The 21206-nt window shown below is 42.9% G+C and overlaps 1 protein-coding gene across 2 annotated transcripts in view; it reads right to left on the reverse strand.

Moving 5' to 3' along the window:
* Positions 1 to 21206, reverse strand: part of tbc1d5 (TBC1 domain family, member 5) — a 604945-nt gene that overhangs the window by 376397 nt on the left and 207342 nt on the right. Inside the window, exon 6 of one of the 2 annotated variants that reach the window (XM_038797832.1) lies at positions 3445 to 3594. In XM_038797832.1, the coding sequence (XP_038653760.1) occupies positions 3445 to 3594 (150 nt within the window). Of the gene's footprint in view, positions 1 to 3444; positions 3596 to 21206 lie in introns of both variants that reach the window. The other variant, XM_038797833.1, reaches the window with a different exon arrangement.

The following is a 21206-nucleotide window of genomic DNA, read 5'->3' on the forward strand; positions in this document are numbered from 1 at the left end:
CTCGACTCATTGATCGACAGTTCCACCGCGCCACAGCAAAAAACCGCACCGACCTCCTCAGAAGACAAACACGGGACACCACTGACAGAGTACCCTTCGTCGTCCAGTACTTTCCTGGGGCGGAGAAACTACGACATCTTCTTCGCAGCCTCCAACACATCATCAGCGAGGATGGACATCTTGCCAAGGTCATCCCCACACCCCCACTACTGGCCTTCAAACAACCGCGCAACCTCAAACAAACCATTGTTTGCAGCAAATTACCCAGCCTTCAGAACAGCAACCACAACACCACAAAACCCTGCCAGGGTAATCTCTGCAAGACATGCCAGATCATCGACATGGACACCACCATTACACGTGGAAACACCACCCACCAGGTACGCGGCGCATACTCGTGCGACTCGACCAATGTAGTCTACCTCATACGCTGCAGGAAAGGATGTCCCGAAGCGTGGTACATTGGCGAGACCATGCAGACACTGCGACAACGAATAAACGGGCATCGTGCGACTATCAAAAGGCAGGACTGTTCCCTTCCAGTTGGGGAACACTTCAGCAGTCAAGGACATTCAGCCTCTGATCTCCGGGTCAGCATTCTACAAGGAGGCCTTCAGGAGACGCGACAACGCAAAATTGCTGAGCAAAAACTTATAGCTAAGTTCCGCACGCATGAATGCGGACTCAACCGGGATCTGGGATTCATGTCGCATTACATTCGGCCCCCACCAACAAGCCTGGACTTGCAGAGGCCTACCGACTGAACTGGCTTGGGACAATTCACACCTCTTTAACCTGGAGTTACCTCTCTCTCTGCATCTTTGATGATTTGATTGCCTGCAGGTGCTCGCATTCCGGGGCATCTCTGACTGTGTCTATATAAACATTTCTGGAACAAGCCTTTCCATTCACCTGAAGAAGGAGCCGTGCTCCGAAAGCTCGTGTTTGAAACAAACCTGTTGGACTTTAACCCGGTGTTGTAAGACTTCTTACTGTGCTCACCCCAGTCCAACGCCGGCATCTCCACATCATGGCTTATATTCTATGCCTCAGCTAATAAAGGCACGAATCCCATATGCCTTCTTAATCGCCTTATCTGCCTTCAGGGTTCTTTAGACATGCACCCCAAGGTCTCTCTGGTCCTCTGTACTTCCCAGTGTCCTATCATTCATTGTGTATTCCCTTGCTTTGTTAGTCCTTCCAAAATGCATCACCACAAAAAACTTTGAATTTGGCATTTTTTTTTAATTTCAAAAAGTTCACTCTGAACTGAAGAAATTAAATGCCACACTCTTCCATCCTTGCCCTTTGCCTGAGGTGTGATGATCCTCAGGTTAAATCACCACCAGTCAGCTCTCCCCCTCAAAAGGGGAAAGAGCCTATGGCCTGCTTTGACAGAGTCATCCAGGCTCGAAACGTTAGCTCCCTCTCTCTTCACAGATGTTGTCAGACCTGCTGAGATTGTCAAGAATTTTCTGTTTGTATTCCAGATTCCAGCATCCACAGTACTTTACTTTTATCTCATTTGGGACTATGGTGACTTTACTAAAATTACAAAGCAATGATTTCTACAAGTGTATAACTGAACCTCAGACCTACAAACAGAACAGCACAGTAAACAACTTTAGAAAATAACCATACATCCAAATCCAATGGTTCTATGATCCAGGATGTGGAGTTCTAATTTTCTAGAGTTATTATTTGATTAAATATACACACCGGAGGTACTCTCCATCACTTTATCCCATTTCCAGAAACAATATCAAAACGATTCTTGTTCAAGTGACCAGATTCTATTGTGAAGTTGGAAGATAGCTCCTTCGCTCCCATAAGGCAAACACCCCACTTTCACTCATTGCTTTACCTGATGGCCAGCTCATCCTTTTCACATACAGTTAGAGTCTGATGAAAGATCAGACTTGAAATGTTAACTTTTGCTTTCTCGCCACAGAAAATTAAGGCTGACATTCCAGTGCACTGCTGGGTGTGCGCAGCACACATTTTGGATGAGACTTCAAACCAAGACGGTGTCGCCCTCTAAGATGGACACAAAAGATCCCATGGCGCTATTTCATGGAGAAGCAAGTGAGCTATCCCTAAACTTCTGGTAAATCTTTATCCCTCGGCATTATAAAATACAGAATTAGTAGTTATCACATTGTTGTTTTTTGAGCTTCCTGTGCACAAGTTGGCTGTCGCATTTCCTAGATTACAATCGACACTTCAAAGGTTCTTCATTGGTCTTGCACATGGAGGCAGGATAAAAAGTGGAGGTATTAAGCAAATACTTTGCATTTGAATTTACAAAGGAAGAAGGCTGTGGTGGATCTTTTTTGTATTCTATGAATTTCACAATGATTATGAAACCCAAGAAGAGCAGGTGGTTAAAAAAAAGAGGGTGACAGTGACAGAGGGAGTGGATTGATTGGACAGATTAATTAAATGGCGGGCAGTAATGAGGTGGAAAGGGAAGTGGGGGAAAGGTCAAGAAACCTGGGAGGGCACAGGAAGAGAAAACAGTGAGTTGGAGATGCAAAGACAGGATGAGTTGGAGATGCAAAGACAGGAAGAGATGCAAAGACAGGAAAAGCTACACATCCTTTGAGGGGGGGTGGTGAGAGAAAGAAAGAGAAGGCAAAAGAGAGAAGAGAGAGAAGGCGAAAGAGAGAAGAGAGAGAAGGCGAAATAGAGAAGAGAAGGAAGAGAGAGAAGGTGAAAGAGAGGAGAGAGAGAGAGAGGAGGAGGAGGAGAGGGAGGGCTGGAAAAAAGAGACTGAGGGGAGCCAAATTGAGGGGCCAGGCCACAGAGTGGGAGAGAAAGGGCAATTAGGGACGGGTAGTAAATACTGGCCTAGCTAGTGGCACCCACATCCCATGGATTAATTAAAAAGGGGCCAAACAAAAGGACCTTCATGTTGCCGAAGAACAGAACTAGTTTCAAGCAACTCGAGAACTCTGCTGTGTACACAAGAAATGATTTCTAAAAACTACTAAATATGTGAAAATCAGATCATTATTCTGTGGATTCTTTATCACATGAATAAACACAGTTTCATGCTATATGGTAGTTAATGGGATCCTGTATATACATATATTAATTAAGTGGGAGAATTTTAAAAATGCTATTTAAGGGAACCATTCAGACTGTAACTGATTTGTACAGCAAGAGTACTATGTTCACTTTCATGTAGTTAACTAGGTAGAATGAATTCATCTGTGCCCAATTACAAGACTAGTATAACTATTTCAAAAGCAGTTTTTACACCTTCACATTGCTCAAGCAACACAACTTGAGAACTCTTGTGCTCTTACCAGTCAAAGCAACTATCCTGTTCAAAATCAGTTGCTATCAAATTGTAACAGTACGCAACAATGGCCCATTACTCTCTTTTTCCTGTATATAAGACAAAATCAAAATGCTACCTCAGGATTTTTTTTAACTCACCATTGTCGTCGTCTTTTAACAGTTCATTTTGTAATGGATCTATCCCAGTCTCTTGAACATCTGTTTCCAGAGGGTGTCTAGGTTCAAAAGTTGAAATCCTACTCGAAGAGGACAACATCTTGCCTGTTACCTGTAGCCGCAACTGAATTACCTACAAGCAGAAAAGATTAATATATTGGCACTGAAAAATATATTTATCAATGTCAGTTACTTGATTGACTAACACTGAACTGTATGGCTTAGTGTTGCACAAGTACCCACATAAGACTGCTGGTGTCACTGGAGACAGTTTCAGAAGGAAGAAGACAATGCAGTAGTTCAGAATACAGTAGATTATCACAGAAGTATATTAATTTTCAGAAAATATATGAATCTGTCACATATGAATCTGGGTCACAAAAACTAAGCCATGTGGTATTAAAAGAAGTCTAACCATATGCTAAGGGAACAATTTGAACAGGGAAACAAATCTTGTGTGGTCAGAAAGTGGGGAAATGAATATTTTTCAGGTTAGTTGGACGGAGGGCCCCCAGGAATCGGAGCCAGAAACTATTTTGTTTCTCGTTTATATAATTGATTTGGATATAATAGCTTGCTGAAAGCAGTTTGACCAAATGTTATGACCACAGCAGATGTTAACTGCTGAGCAAACCAAATCCCTGAGGGAACGTGGCTTATGGGCAAAACCTTTTCTTTGTATTCTGAAAACTAGAGGAAAACATACCCAACCTCAGCAGCAAGAAATCCAGTCACACTTTCGGGATTTTAAAAATTAAGAAAAGAAAACGTCAGCATACAAGATTATAGTTACATAGTTAAAATTAGTCTTATAAATGTGCCCTCGGGGCAGCACGGTGGCGCGGTGGTTAGCACTGTCGCCTCACATCGCCGAGGTCCCAGGTTCGATCCCGGCCCTGGGTCACTGTCCGTGTGGAGTTTACACATTCTCCCCGTATTTGTGTGGGTTTCGCCCCACAACCCAAAGGTGTGCAGGGTAGGTGAATTGGTCAAGCTAAATTGCCCCTTAATTAGAATGAATTGGGTACTATAAATTAAAAAATAAATAAATAAACATTACCCCCAAAATGATTCCCTACTTTTTCCAAGCAGTGCAAAACTCCCTCATAGATGGTCAACAATAAAAATCTAGTATTACACACGGCAAAACTGCTGTTGCTTTCATAAGGTATACCACATGACCTCTCAAAATCACTTTCACTCTGTTGTGGAAATCCAAGGAACCTTCAGAAACAAGACTGCTTTTTGCAGGCCAAGGTTTTTCTGACTTGACTGGAGGCCTGGTGCAAACTGTACCTTCTCCCAGCCTACAGCTGTTTCAAGGAGATCTTCCTCACAAAACCAACAACTAATTTCTAAAATACCTCCCCCCCCCCCCACCTTCATCTCAGTTTCCATTTTACCCGTGCTTCTTTGAAACCCAAATCCTACCCCCCCCCCACCCCACCTCATATGGGCAGGATAGCCCGGGCCTGATCCTGACGCAGGCAAGATGCCACCTGGACACCTTGCCTCTGCCAGCCCAGTAGTATCACCTGGGCACCTCGGCAGTGCCAGGGAGGCACCGAGGTAACACTGCCAGGCTTCTCAGGTGGCACTGCCTGAGTGCCAGGCTGGCAGTGCCATGGTGACTGATGGCATCAGGGGTGTCAGTACCACCTTTCCCAGATGCCACCTGGGCACCTTGCATCTGCCAGCCCCACAGTGTCACCTGGGCACTTTGGTATTGCCAGGGTAGCACCTCCAGGGTTCCCAGATGCCACTGCTGTGTCAGGCTGATAGTGCCACACTGCCCAGGTGTCATCGAGGGGTGCCAGGGTACTACCCTGCCCAGAGCCTGAGCAGCCAAGGGCCCGTGATCGCCTGGGAGACGCCTCTCCACATGTCAATACGCTTGGTCCACGTTTGTGGAGGCCAGTGCTAAACAGCGCTCGCTCGGGGTCTCCGAGGCATGGACGTTAGACCCCATGCCTTGGGTAACTCAGTGCAGACATATTCAATTGAGCAGTTCAGCCCACTTGAATATGCAAATCTTGATCCTGCCGATTGTGGGCGGGATCCACATCTAGATACCTCTCGAGATCATGTTAGACCTCGCGAGCATAACAAGTGTGATAAATCTCATGCAAGGCCTTTCGCGAGACTTACCAGCCTCGTCACATCCCGAGTCGACACGACAAGATGAATAGATTGCGCCCACTGTTTAAAAATACCGTTCATTTAAGTGAGAGAGATGAGGTGAATCTTTTTCTCTCAAAAGATTTTAGGAACTTCCTTCCTCAAAAGGCCGTGGAAGCAGAGTCTTTGAATATTTTAAGGCTGAAGTAAATTCTTGATAAACAAGGGGATGAAAGGATATTGGGGTTAGGCAGGAGGTTACAATCAGATTAGCCATGATCTTATTGAACGGTTGAGCAGGCTCGAGGGACTGAGGGCTTTTTCCTGCTCATAATTTGTATGCTCATGGGTCAAAGTCAGAATCTGGTGAGAGTCTTTGTAAAAGGTGTTTGTTGATGGAATCTTTTTTTAAATAAATTTAGAATACCCAATGTTTTTTCCAATTAAGTGGCAATTTAGCATGGCCCTGCACATCTTTGGGTTGTGGGGGTGAGACCCAACAGACACGGGGAGAATGTGCAAACTCCATACGGACAGTGACCCGGGGCCAGGATCGAACCTGGGACCTCAGCGCAGTGCCACTGCACCACCGTGCCGCCTTGTTGACAGAATCTTGTTAAAGGATATTTGTTATGGTTCATGTCTTTTATATTCTTTGGTATGAAATGCTAAAAATGTAATAAAAATGGTATGAAATGCTAAAACTGTAATAAAAATAATTTCCAAACAAAAGTCAGAATCTGTTGTAATGTTGCTCGATGTCTCACCAAGGGGTCTGGAGGTTTGTACGGTTGAACTGCTTATTGTTAACATATAATTATATACATATCTCCAAGGTATAGCCCGAACAAGATGCTATTTGCTGACTTCCCTCAGACTCTTTCTACACCTGGTCTGTCATTCTGTGACCCTCCACATCATAATATGTGCGATACGACTTCCCCATTCCCAGTTAACCCTTTTTGACCCAAATACCCTTGTACTATCAGAAGAAAACAACTACTGTGTCAACCAACAGTATTGAAATGTAAAGAAATCATGTAGTGATAGGCATTAGCAGTAATCAATTATCTAGATCCAAATTTGTCTTGAAAGCTAACCAGCCAAAAGGCATTGGACACAATCTCAGTTAGGAAACAAAACAATACTCACCTTCAGCAATATTCTCCTTGACCTACAGGTGCCTTAATCTATTTCTATAGTAAGGCAATTGGCTAGCATATTATCTCCTGCTATTACAAGCTGCATGCCTCCAACACCAAATTATTTCCAAATATTTCCAGCCTTGACAGAGTCATCAGACTCGAAACATTAGCTCTTTTCACTCCCTACAGATGCTGCCAGACCTACTGAGATTTGCCAGCATTTTCTCTTTCGTTTCAGACTCCAGCATCCGCAGTAATTTGCTTTTATTTTTTACCAAATTAATTGAAGGCAGAACGGAATACCCAGTTAGAACAGGGAACACATTCTAATCTCATTAAGGGCCACACCAACGTCTTCCTGTGCATGGAGCAGATTCCACTTGGTTATTTATTTATTCTCTGACTATAGCCAGTTCGAATGGTTTGCACTTGGAATTATTCTGCTGCTATCAGTATTTCCCATACTTAAAGAATATTTGATTTGAAAGGTGGATGGTCTTGCCCAGTTCTATGGATGCTATTAGTGTTGCTTCTCACTCAGGTGGTACAGCAACACCCAGTAGATTTGAGCTCTGAAGAGTCATATGGACATTCAACTTACAGATTCTGCCAGATCTGTTGAGTTTTTCCTAGCATTTTCTGTTTTTATTTCAGTTTTCCAGCATCTGCAGTATTTTGTTTTTAGTATATTGTAATACTTGCTGTTGTTCTGACATATCTTCCTTTGTGTCAACACCTGAAGACTCAACAGGTATTAATAATGACATGAGGAGAAAGTTAGGATTTAAGTATCATTAGAAACAAATATTGAAACCTTATGTCCAAGCACCCAACACTGATGTACTACAAAACTTGCTGTAACTACTTGAAGCCACAGAAATACTACAATAAATCATATTAATTACACAAAGTTTTCAGCACTATTTCATTTTAAAGTTGCAACTGTCTGCCCAATAAGTCTAATTAAACTTCAGCACTCACAAAAATGTAATAAGCTTTAAACTACTAAATTACAAGTTTTAAATTATTACACCTCACATCTAATGTCCAGCTCAGTGGGATTAATCTTGTTTGTTTCCACCCTTAGCTATCCAAACGTAGCAAGCATATCTCCAGCAATGGCTCTCTTCCTGCTGCAGCAATATTATATCTGGAGCTGCAAAAATCTATCCTCGGCCCTTTCCAATCTACGTTTCCTTTTGGTGGCATCGTCCAAACAGGTGGAGCCAGGTTTTATCTTACCAGGCCATTGTCATCTTATTCCTCTTAAAAATTACAAAAGCTGCACATTTCCATCTTTGTAAGTTTTCCCTACCATACCTCTGCCTCACCCATCTGCTCCATCCATACTTTTCTCACCCAAGACTTGGAACTATTTCAATGCTAACCTCCACAAGCTTTTGCCACCTCCAAAACTCTGCTACCCACAACCACACCAACTCTATCAGCACAGAACCTCTCTAACTTCCCTCTTAAAAACCAACTCTGACAAAACTTTGTCACCCCATCAATTAATCTTCTTCTTTGGCTGAGTGTCTATTTGTATCTGATTAGATTTTTGTGAAGTGCTATGGAAATATGTTAATGATGCTAAATAAACACAAGATGCTGTTGCTATTATATTTCCAACCCAGCATATACTAATTACAAGTTTTATATATCATATATTTTTCAGGAGGAGCAACATGGGAATTTATTATGGTAACATTAATAGCTTAGACAAAGAAAGAGGAAGTAATGTAAATCTAAAGACTGAGTGGAAATAGAAGTCAGAAGGACACAGAGGTTACAAAGAGATATAGACAGGGTATATTAGTGGGCAACAAGTTGGCAGGTTAAGCATAATGAAGGGAAGTGTGAGGTTATTCACAAAATAAAATTTTAAACTTAATAATTTAAAACTTCATATTCCACAGTGTCATGTGAGAGTACCTTTAAGAGATGGGTGTTTATAAATGGGTGTGTATATAAACATCTGTATCGAGAGTACCTTTAAGAAATGGGCGTTTATTACTGCAGTGATGTCAGAGAGTGGGTGGAGCTGGGCTGTCTGTCAGCTTTTTACTTTTGTTTTTGAGCAGGCTGCAGGGTGTTTTATAGTTTCGTTTTCAGAGCTGGATAGGTGCAGTCACAGACAGAAGGTGTATGATCCAAGCTGAATCCAAAATTTGCTTTGTGATAGGAGACAGAGGGTAGTGGTGGAAGTCAGTTTGTGTGACTGGAGGCCAGTGTCCGGTGGTGTAACACAGGGATCAATGTGCAGAAGAAAAGGTGGGGGAGGGGTTTGATAAGTAAATCGGAAGGAGGTCTTAGGTTACAGGAGGATACAGACGGATTGGTCAGGTGGAATTGAACCCTGAAAAGCGAGAGGTGAAGCACTTTTGAAGGAGAAACATGGCAAGGGAGCACTCAGTGAATGGCAAGACACTTGGAAGGTCAGAGGAACAGAGGGATCGTGGGGTGCTTGTCCACGTATTCCTGAACGCAGCAGAACAGGTTAGAGTAGTAAAGAAGGCATACGGGATACTTGCCTTTATCAGTTGTGGTATAGATTATAAGTGCAGAGAGGCTATATTGGAGCTGTACAGGACTTGGTCAGGCCACAGCAGGAGTACTGTGTTCAGTTTTGGTCACTGCACTAGCGAGGGTGCAGAGGAGATTCACCAGGATGTTGCCTGGAATGGAACATTTTAGCTATGAAGCGAGGCTGGATAAGAAGGGCCTCACGGTAGCATGGTGGTTAGCATCAATGCTTCACAGCTCCAGGGTCCCAGGTTCGATTCCCGGCTGGGTCACTGTCTGTGTGGAGTCTGCACGTCCTCCCCGTGTGTGCGTGGGTTTCCTCCGGGTGCTCCGGTTTCCTCCCACAGTCCAAAGATGTGCAGGTTAGGTGGATTGGCCATGCTAAATTGCCCGTAGTGTAAGGTTAATGGGGGGATTGTTGGGATACGGGTTACGTGGGTTTAAGTAGGGTGATCATTGCTCGGCACAACATCGAGGGCTGAAGGGCCTGTTCTGTGCTGTACTGTTCTATCTATCTTCTATCTAAATTTGGGTTGTTTTCTTTGGAGCAGAGGAGGACGAGAGGGGACCTGATTGAGGTGTGTAAGATTGAGGAGCATGGACAGGGGGATAATTTTAAGGTGAAAGGCAGGAGATTTAGAGGGTATTTGAAGGAAAAGAAATTCACCCAGAGGATGGAATGCGTTGCCTGGGACGGTCGTTGAGACAGGAAACTTTTCAATCTTTAAAAAGTACTTGGATGAGCACTTGGAATGTCATAAAATTCAAGGCTACGGGCCAAGTGCTAGGAAGAGAGATTAGTGTCAATTAAATTTGTGTTTTTTGTTGGTGCAGGCCTGATGGGCCGAAGGGCCATCTGTACTATCTGATTATGTATTGCTTTGTCCCCTTTCCTTCAACCACCTCTCTAACCTGTTATTAAAGTTGGTACAACCTCCCAACTCCATAAAACGTTTAAAAACTCTTTCACGGGACAAGGTATCCCTAATTTCCCTGGAAAAGCCTCTTTCTTGATGGCTGCAGTCATGTGATGTAGGTGATTCACAGTGTTGTTAAGGAGGGAGTTTCAGAAATTTGACCAGGCAACAGTAAAGGAACAACGATATTGTTCCAAATCAGGATGGTGAGTGACTTCGAGGGGAACTCCCAGGTGGTGGTGTTCCCAAGCATCTGTTGCCCTTGTCGTTCTAGGTCGTAGAGATCACAGGTTTGGAAGATGCTATTTGAATAATTTTTGGTGAGTTACTGCAGTGAATCTTGTAGATGGCACATACTGCTGCCACTGTGCATTGGCGGTGGAGTGGATGTTGAAGGTGATGGATGGCTTGCCAATCAAGCAGGCGGCTTTGCCCTGCATAGTTTGAGTTTTTTGAGTATTATTGGAGCTCCACTCATGTGGGCAAGTGAAATATATTCTATCACACTCCTTGTGCCTTGTAGATGGTGGACAGGCTTCGGGGAGTCAGGAAGCAAGTTACTCTGCAGAATTCCAACCTTTGACCTGCTCTTGTAGCCACAATATTTATATGGCTGGTCCTGTTCAGTTTCTCGTCAATGGCAACCCTCAGGATGTTGATAGTGGGAGATTCAGCAATGGTAATGGTTGGAGTCTCTCTTGTTGGAGATAGACTCTGGGGTGGTCCCCGTGGATTGGAAATTAGCAAACGTGACGCCACTGTTTAAAAAAGGAGGTAGGCAGAAAGCAGGAAATTATAGGCCAGTGAGTTTAACTTCGGTAATAGGGAAGATGCTGGAATCTATCATCAAGGAAGAAATTAGGGGCAGCAGGGTAGCATGGTGGTTAGCATAAATGCTTCACAGCTCCAGGGTCCCAGGTTCGATTCCCGGCTGGGTCACTGTCTGTGTGGAGTCTGCACGTGCTCACCCTGTGTGCGTGGGTTTCCTCTGGGTGCTCCGGTTTCCTCCCACAGTCCAAAAATGTGCGGGTTAGGTGGATTGGCCATGCTAAATTGTCCGTAGTGTCCTAATAAAAGTAAGGTTAAGGGGGGGTTGTTGGGTTACGGGTATAGGGTGGATACGTGGGTTTGAGTAGGGTGATCATGGCTCGGCACAACATTGAGGGCCGAAGGGCCTGTTCTGTGCTGTACTGTTCTATGTTCTATGTAAATTGCGAGGCATCTGGATAGAAATTGTCCCATTGGGCAGACGCAGCATGGGTTCGTTAAAGGCAGGTCGTGCCTAACTAATTTAGTGGAATTTTTTGAGGACATTACCAGTGCAGTAGATAACGGGGAGCCGATGGATGTGGTATATCTGGATTTCCAGAAAGCCTTTGACAAGGTGCCACACAAAAGGTTGCTGCATAAGATAAAGATGCATGGCATTAAGGGTAAAGTAGTAGCATGGATAGAGGATTGGTTAATTAATAGAAAGCAAAGAGTTGGGATAAATGGGTGTTTCTCTGGTTGGCAATCAGTAGCTAGTGGTGTCCCTCAGGGATCCGTGTTGGGCCCACAATTGTTCACAATTTACATTGATGATTTGGAGTTGGGGACCAAGGGCAATGTGTCCAAGTTTGCAGATGACACTAAGATGAGTGGTAAAACGAAAAGTGCAGAGGATACTGGAAGTCTGCAGAGGGATTTGGATAGGTTAAGTGAATGGGCTCAGGTCTGGCAGATGGAATACAATGTTGACAAATGTGAGGTTATCCATTTTGGTAGGAATAACAGCAAACGGGATTATTATTTAAACGATAAAATATTAAAGCATGCCGCTGTTCAGAGAGACTTGGGTGTGCTAGTGCATGAGTCACAGAAGGTTGGTTTACAAGTGCAACAGGTGATTAAGAAGGCAAATGGAATTTTGTCCTTCATTGCTAGAGGGATGGAGTTTAAGACTAGGGAGGTTATGTTGCAATTGTATAAGGTGTTAGTGCGGCCACACCTGGAGTATTGTGTTCAGTTTTGGTCTCCTTACTTGAGAAAGGACGTACTGGCGCTGGAGGGTGTGCAGAGGAGATTCACTAGGTTAATCCCAGAGCTGAAGGGGTTGGATTATGAGGAGAGGTTGAGTAGACTGGGACTGTACTCGTTGGAATTTAGAAGGATGAGGGGGGATCTTATAGAAACATTTAAAATTATGAAGGGAATAGATAGGATAGATGCGGGCAGGTTGTTTCCACTGGCGGGTGACAGCAGAACTAGGGGGCATAGCCTCAAAATAAGGGGAAGTAGATTTAGGACTGAGTTTAGGAGGAACTTCTTCACCCAAAGGGTTGTGAATCTATGGAATTCCTTGCCCAGTGAAGCAGTTGAGGCTCCTTCATTACATGTTTTTAAGGTAAAGATAGATAGTTTTTTGAAGAATAAAGGGATTAAGGGTTATGGTGTTCGGGCCGGAAAGTGGAGCTGAGTCCACAAAAGATCAGCCATGATCTTATTGAATGGCGGAGCAGGCTCGAGGGGCCAGATGGCCTACTCCTGCTCCTAGTTCTTATGTTCTTATGTTCTTATAGTCATTGCCTGCTACTTGGGTGGCGTGAATGTTGCTCGTCACTTATCAGCCCAAGGCAGAATGTTGTCCAGGTCTAGTTTTGTATGGGCATGGACTGCTTCAGTATCTGAGGAGTCACATATGGTGCTGACATTCTGAAATCAAAAGAGAACACCCCCATTCTTACCTTATGATTGAGGGAAAATGGTTGATGAAGCAGCTGGAGATTATTGGGCCTTAAGACACTACCCTGAGAAACTCCTGCATGATATCCTGGGACTTGATTCAACTGGATTCAATTCCCGCTTGGGTGACTGTCTGTGTGGAGTCTGCACGTTCTTCCCGTGTCTGTGTGGGTTTCCTCCGGATGCTCAGGTTTCCTCCCACAGTCCAAAGATGTGCAGGTTAGGTGGATTGGCCATGCTAAATTACCCTTAATGTTCAAAAGATTAAGTGGGGTTACTGGGTTGCGGGAATGGGGTGGAGGTGTGGGCTTCAGTAGTGTGCTCTTTCCAAGGGCTGGTGCAGAGTCAATGGCCTCCTTCTGCACTGTAAATTCTATGATTCTACAATTCTAACAACCACAAATATCTTTCATTGTGCTAGGAATGACTCCAAAAAGCAGAACATTTCCCTCCGATTCCCATTGACTCCAGTTTTCCTGGGCCACACTCAGTCAAATGCTACTTTGATGTCAAGGGCAGTCACTCTGATCTCACTTCTCGAGTTTAGCTCTTTTGTCCACATTTAGACTAATGCTTTTATAAGGTCTGGAGCTGACTGGTAGAACCCAAATGGAGCATTAGTGAATAGGTTACTGCTGAGTAAGTACCGCTTGATAACACTGTCAATAACCTCTCCTATCTCTTTGCTGATGATTGACAGTAGACTGATGGGATGGTAATTGGCCAGGTTGGATTTGTCCTGCTTTTTGTGGACAGGACATACGTGGGCAGCTTTCCAGTTTAGCGGGTGGATGTCAGTGTTGCAGGTGGACTGCACAGCTTGGCAAAGAGGCACATCTCTTCAGTACTATTGCTGGAATGTTGCCAGGGCCCATTACCTTTGCAGTATCCAGTGCCTTCAGCTATTTGTTGACATCATGTGGAGTGAATCAAAGGTTAGGTGAGGTTATGAGAGTAGAACAGTGGGGTTGGTCTCGATAGAGTGCATTTTTGGAGGGTTAGTACACACTCAATGGGCTGAATGGCCTCCTTCCACACTGAAGGAATTCTATGAACTGAGTGGGTTATTATGCAAGCCACATAATGGACATAGAATTGTGAGAAACTATTTGTTCCTTGATGATGAAAGTAGAATGATTACAGAGATAGATTATGCAAGGATGCCAAATACGGTCAGGACAAAGAAAACACTGTTTGATCCAAGATGAGCTTCTGGGCTTATTTATGTCATCACTAAGTCCACCTATTTCCACTTTCATAACATTGCCTGGGTTTGCCCTTGTCTCAATTCATCTGCTGCTGAAACCCTCATCAGCTCTAGATTCTACTGCTCCTACTCACCCCTGACAGGTCTCCCAGATTCTACCCTCTGTAAACCTGAGGTCAACCTAAACTCTGCTAACTGTATCTTCACTTGCTGCAAAACCTATTCCCCTAACATCCCTGTGTTTGCTGATCTACACTAGCTTGCAGTCAAGCAGGGTCTTGATTTTAAAATTCTCATTCTTGTTTTTAAATCTCTCCATGGCCTTGCCCCACCCAGTCACTGCAATCTCCTGCAGCCCACAAACATCTGCGCTTCTCTAATTCTGGCCTCCTGGATATTCCCAATTTTAATCGCTCCACTATTGGTGGCCACGGCCACGCCATCTGTTGCTTAAACTCCAAGGTCTGGCATACCCTCTCTAAAATCTCTCAGCCTCTCTGTCATGCATTATTTCTTTAATAAACTCCTTAAAACCTGCCTCTTTGAATAAACCTTTGGTTTTCTAACCTAATATCTCCTAATGTGGCCTGGTATTTCATTTTATAATGCATCTAAATAGCTTCTTGGGATGCTTCATTACATTAAAAGGTGCAGTTTAAGTTGTTGTACATGATGCAAATCTCAGTGAGGGATTTGATCATCTACTAATTTCCTTTCTCTTCATTAACTGGCTTATCATTGATTGGGGAAGATCCCTACAGGTAACATTTTGATCTTTAGTTGACTCCATCATTAAAGCAAATGAGGACTGTTATGGATCTGCCTAGTAACAGCAGTAAAACTATTTTAACAAGGCATTACAGGATGAGATCTGCTCAACAAGAGTTTGAAATCTACACTAATGACAGCAATAGACAGCATTCAAAAGGCACGATGAGATATGACTTTCCCAGAATTAGCAGGCATCTACACAGAATCAGGTGTAAATCGCCCTATTAGTGAAACAGCTTACCTAGCCACCTGAGAGATCAGTGGAGATATACACATGCTAATCTCTAGAATCTAAGAATGTGAAAGAAGCAGACAGCCCAATACACAGAATGAAGAATCAAAGTGGCAAATGGCATAATTGCCAGCACCTTCAGAAGCAGACAGGTCAGTTTATATCGAAAAGCCTCAGTGGCTGTACACAACTCACAGCCAGGAGGCCCAGCTCACATCAAAGTCTTTTTGGGCCAAGGCCATCAGAAACCTTGATAAAGGCAGTTTAAATATCTTCACTAGACCAAGAAAAGAAGTTTCCCAGACTTGATTATAGCCCTGAATTGTGTGGCAACTATAAACTGGATTTGAAAGATAGATGTATTTAATTTGGATTTTGTTTGTGGAAAGGGGAAGTCTTAAGGAGTTCAGCAATCATTGATATATTTTGGAATAAGGGGTTATGTTCTACATAACCTGTGTGCGTGTTTACTGATTCATATACTTAATTATCTTATTGTATTATAATCCTGTTTGTATGTATTTGCCTTTTCCTTAATTAAATACTCTTTAATAATTGTTATATGACAACTGGGCTGGTTACTCTCAATGGGGTTCCATGTGACTCCTCACACCATTCCTATAACAAAACTATACATCCCCAAGAACTGGTGTTTCAAGTCAGGACCCCTCACAGATAGCATCAGCAAGGCTCGAGACAGAAACCAGTGGAAAAACAGCAAATGTATGTTTTTAGCTTTGGACGGATATGTCGCACAAATGTGTAGCTGGGAAAGATGCTGTGATCACACAGACATGGAAGAATATTTATTCAATTAAGATGTTCGCAACTGTCAGTTCTTATGGTGGCACCTGCACTAATTAACTAGAATATCTATACCCCTTTTTCGTGGAGCAAAAGTCAAGAACAAGTTTATCGTTAGAAAGTTACACTTTTGAAAGTTTCTTTTTAAATAAATTTAAGTACTGCTGTACCTTCCTCTACCCCTAGCACATAACTGCTGTCCTCTAATGGTAAAGTTAATTCCAACCAAATTCATTCAGCTACTTTCAAATTGCTCAAGGAGCCATTGTTGACACAATCAGACTCTAAAATAAAGGAAAGAACTTTCATTTATGTAGTACTTTTCAAGACTTCAGGAGTCCCAAAGCATCTATAGCCAATTCATTACTTTGAAAGTGTAGTCACTGCTGATATGCTGAAAAGACAGCAACCATGCTGTTTTAGGGAAATTGATAAATATTGGCCATGACGCAGAGAACTCTGCTGCTCTTTTTTGATTAGTGCCTTGGAACCGTGCATGTCCATCTGAAAGGGTTATGGGACCTCTTTTTAACCTCACATCCGAAAGATGGTACCTCTGTGCAGTACTGGCTGAGATTATGTACGCAAAGCTCCAGAGTGAGGTTTAAATCCTTTCAGGAGGACAGTGGCAAAGGTAAGCCAAGGTTGATGCCATTGTCAACTGCCCAAAGTAGAAAAAAAAATTGATAAGATTACAAGCATCCAGTTAAAAATGTCTAATTTAAGAACAAAGTTAGATTGGTGTTGCCTCTTTTTGATGCACTGCTGCACGTTGTCAGCAATGCACAAAACATGACTGAAATGTCTGAGTCACTAAATTCTATTGCAGCTTTCTAGAATAAGAACTGTGCACTAACTTTCAAGCACATTGCACACATAACCAGCCTTCTTAAACCTCCAGGACTAATTCATCATGCACACTACAACCACTGAAGAACTAGAATCATAGAATTTACAGTGCAGAAAGAGGCCATTCAGCCCATCGAGTCTGCACTGGCTCTTGGAAAGAGCACCCTACCCAAAGTCCACACTATCCCCATAACCCAGTAACTCCACCCAACACTAAGGGCAATTTAGAATGGCCAATCCACCTAACCTGCGCATCTTTGGACTGTGGAGGAAACCGGAGCACCCGGAGGAAACCCACGCACACACGATGAGAATGTGCAGAAGCTGCACAGACAGTGACCCAAGCTGGGAATCAAACCTGGGACCTTGGAGCTGTGAAGCAATTGTGCTATCCACAATGCTACCGTGCTGCCCCAACTGAGTGCTAAGCCTTCAGGGATCCATGGTCACATCCATAAACCAGTGGTGTGATATGGAATTGAAGCTGCAGTGCATTTACATCCACAAACAAGGTAAGAAATTTAATGGCCAACAGGGTTATAAAGAACCCTGCTGGAGGGAATATTGTTTTTTGTGTATTTTCTCTAAACTGCAGTTTTTGCTGTCCAGGTGTAGAGAAAAATCTTAGCTTTTCTTCAGTTGATGTATTCGCCAACTTCTCATCACATGCAAAATGACACAAAGGTGGCATGTAATGAATTCCTCCATCTTAGAATTTCAGCTCGGGAAGTTTCAAAATCTCGAAGGAGTCACAAAGTCACAAACACTAGGAAATACTAATCTGCAGTTTACATGGATTTTAAAATAAAATCTAAAAATATCTAACTCTTATGCAACATTTTAAAAGTTGTGCAATATACAAAGCACACTCATGGGAGCAGCATGAACTTGAAACCACTACCAAAGATAAAGGACAAAACCAGTGAGGCAATCACAAAGGATTTTTGTGGATGGCTCGGTAGATGTCTGCTATGCTCATGCACTGGTCAACTAAAAACCATGGCAGATTTAGTGCTCTGTTCAGGCATTTTCTTTTCATGTCTTTGCAACTCATTTAACACCTCCGAACTAGTTTCACCTGTCACTGATCTAACTTTGGCGAACAAAAAATGACCACTATTTCTATCAACCTAAGAACACAAGAAATGAAGGAGTAGGCCATTTGGCCTGAGCTTGCTCCACCATTCAATAAGATCACGGCTGATCTGATCGTGGCCTTCACACCAATTCCTGCCTGACCACTTCCTGCCTGACCCACAGCCCTCAACTCCCTTATAGATCAAAAAGCGTAACAGCAGTGATTACACTTCAAATAAATTAATTTTCTGTGAAGCACTTGAAAACATTTCAGAGCTGCTAAACAAATGCAAGTCATTTTTGTATCAAATCAGCAAATTTAAGTTACCCCAGTCTGAGTACGTTTAGTCAGAACAATTACTTTGCATTTGAAGAACTTAAAAACAATTTTTGCGTGCTTTATTTATTTCAAACTACATGACAGAAGGAGGAATAATTTCTGAAAATTATGGTTTCAGATCCAGCCACAATTGTATTAAAACTGTTTAAAATAACCTTTGACAAGTAAAATAAATGTTCTGAATAATTTACAAAAACAAACATTTGCTGTTAATGCTTCCTAATTATAACAAAAAGGTTGTACAGGGAAATCGAAATTTATGCTCTTGGGTATAAGTTGTCATATCTACTCTGGGAAACTTCATCAATATACACATGGAGATTCAATACTGAATAATTTACTGAAGTGAACTGCAACAGTTTAAAGATATATTCATCTCCATATGGAAACAAGTAGCGGAAGTATTTTTGATTTCAAACCATTTATAAATCACCAAAGATAAGTCATGAAAAGCCAATAATTTAAAAATGTGATTCAAAAATTTAAATAATTTTAAATAAAAATTAAATTTGAACAGTTTTTACAATTTAAAAAAGTTAAGAAAATAATGATGAAATATTGCCCTTTCCCTTGACTAGCTCATCTTATGGGCAGCACGATAGCACAGTTGCTTCACAGCTCCAGGGTCCCAGGCTCGAATCCCGACTTGAGTCACTGTCTGTGTGAAGTCTGCACGTTTTCTCCGTATCTGTGTGCGTTTCCTCCGGGTGCTCCGGTTTCCTCCCACAGATCAAAGATGTGCAGGTTAGGTGGATTGGCCATGATAAATTGCCCTTAGTGTCCAAAAAGATTAGGTGGGGTTATCGGGTTACGGGGATAGGGTGGAGGTGTGGGCTTAAGTAGGGTGTTCTTTCCAAGGGCCGGTGCAGAAACGATGGGCCGAATGGCCTCCTTCTGCACTGTAAATTCTATGTTTGACAATGAGATGCATTTCATGCTCCTTCAATCCCCTTCCTTCTCCACTCCCAATCATCCAAATAATTTTCCTGACCCCTTGCAAACAAGCATAGTCAAAGCCAGCCGCCTCTCATTCGTAATTAAGAATATCATCCGCTCAAAAAATAAATTCTTGACCCCATCATATTTCCCAACTACCAACCCATCTCCAACTTTGCTTTCCTCTCTAAAATTCATACAGCATTGTTCCCATTTCACCTGTAACTCATATCAGAGTTCTTCCACCTTTTTCACAGCACTGAAATAGCACTAACCAAAGTCACACACGACCATCCTATCTGACCATGGTGTGTTTTACTCCTCCTCAGCCTTCCTGCAATATTTACATTTTACTGTGCAATTCTCTTCTAATATCTGCCCCTCCATTCATCACCTCTGTGGAACTGCTTTCACACAGTTATATTTGGCCTAACTGAATAGAGTCAGAACATATTAAACAATGGTTTCTCTTCTCTCCCCAGGAGTACCACTGCAGAGTCCTCCAAAAATTCATCCTCAGTCCCCTCCCTCTTCTTTAACTATATGTTGTCCATCAGCAGCATTAATGAAAATGCAACACAAGTTTCCAAGTGTACATTGATGATACCATTTTCACCTCTCCATTATGTTTTCCAACTACCTCCGAATTATCGGATTACAAATATGACATCAAATCATAGATGACTGATCACATCATCAGGATGACAAAAAGCATTGCGCCTTCAATCATCACCACAATCTTTGCCCCACTGGTCACTCGGGCTGAACCAGACTTCCGACCATCTTCCTGTTAGGCTCAGAGATGAGCTCCAGATGCAAGAACCACTTACATCCAATTCCAAATGATTACCCAATTTTGCTTGTACCATTTACAGACTCAATTATTGCTAAACTCTTTTTGCTGGGTTCCTCATTCCCATAAACGGTGGCAGGACCCAAATTCAATTCCAACCTTGGGTGACTGTCTGTGTGGAGTTTGCACTTTCTCCCCGTCAGGATGGGTTTTCTCCGGGTGCTCCGGTTTCCTCCCACAGTCCAAAGATGTGCAGATTAGGTGGATTGGCCATGCTAAATTGCCCCTTTAATTTACAAAGATAAGCAGGTTAGGTGGAGTTACGGGGATAGGGTGGGGTGGGTCTCGGTAGGGTGCTCTTTCAAAGGGTCAGTGAAGACCCGATGGAAAGAATGGGCTCCTTCTAAACTGTGACTTGTCCAAAACTCTGCTGCACATATCGTGCCCAATCAAGTTCAACTTGCCCATCGCTTCCTACCTCGCAATACATGGAATTTAAGATCCTCATCTTCATCTCCTTGTCCTTGCACAGCCCACTTTCGATGGCTTCCTCCAGCACTAAATCTGCCTGCGTCTCTTAAGCTGAACACTATGTTCACTTTAGCCTTTGTGTATCCCCTCTCCATCACTTTAACCCAACACTGGTTGCAGAGCCTTTCAACAGCTTGATCTGAGAGTGCAATTAGACAAGATGGCTCACCATGAGTAAAGTACTGCCACAGATTTGATTTTCTTTATTCTTTCAAGGGATGTAGCTGCCGCTGGCAAGGCCAGTAATTCACGTCCATTGTACTTTTCCTTGAGAAGGTAATAATGAGCAGTCTTCTTGAACTGCTTCAGTCCATGTGGTGCAAATACGTTAGCAGCACGGTTAGAAAGCAGAGTCCAGGTTTTTGACCCAGCAATAGTACAGGATGGCGGTACGGTGCTAAGTCAAGATTGTGTGTGGCTTAGATGGGAACTTACAAGTGAAGATGCTCCCATATGTTTTTTGCTGTAGAGTTTACAGCACAAAAAGAGGACCTTTTGCACATTGTAAATGAGGCAGCCAGCAAACACCTATTTATTCAAATCCCATTTTCCAGCATTTGGTCTGCAGTTGTACGCTATGGTGCTTCACGTGCTCATCTAAATGCTTTTTAGATGTTGTGGGGGGTTCCTGCCTCCACCACTCTTTCAGGCAGTGAGTTCCAGATTCCCACCACGCTCAGAATGATAAAAGTTTTTCTCAAATCATCTCTAAATCTCCTGCTCCTTACCTCAAATCAATGCCCCTGGTTACTATCCCCTTTACCAAGCGGAAAAGTT

This window comes from Scyliorhinus canicula, chromosome 5 (assembly GCF_902713615.1).
Source record: "Scyliorhinus canicula chromosome 5, sScyCan1.1, whole genome shotgun sequence".
Taxonomy (NCBI): Eukaryota; Metazoa; Chordata; class Chondrichthyes; order Carcharhiniformes; family Scyliorhinidae; genus Scyliorhinus; species Scyliorhinus canicula.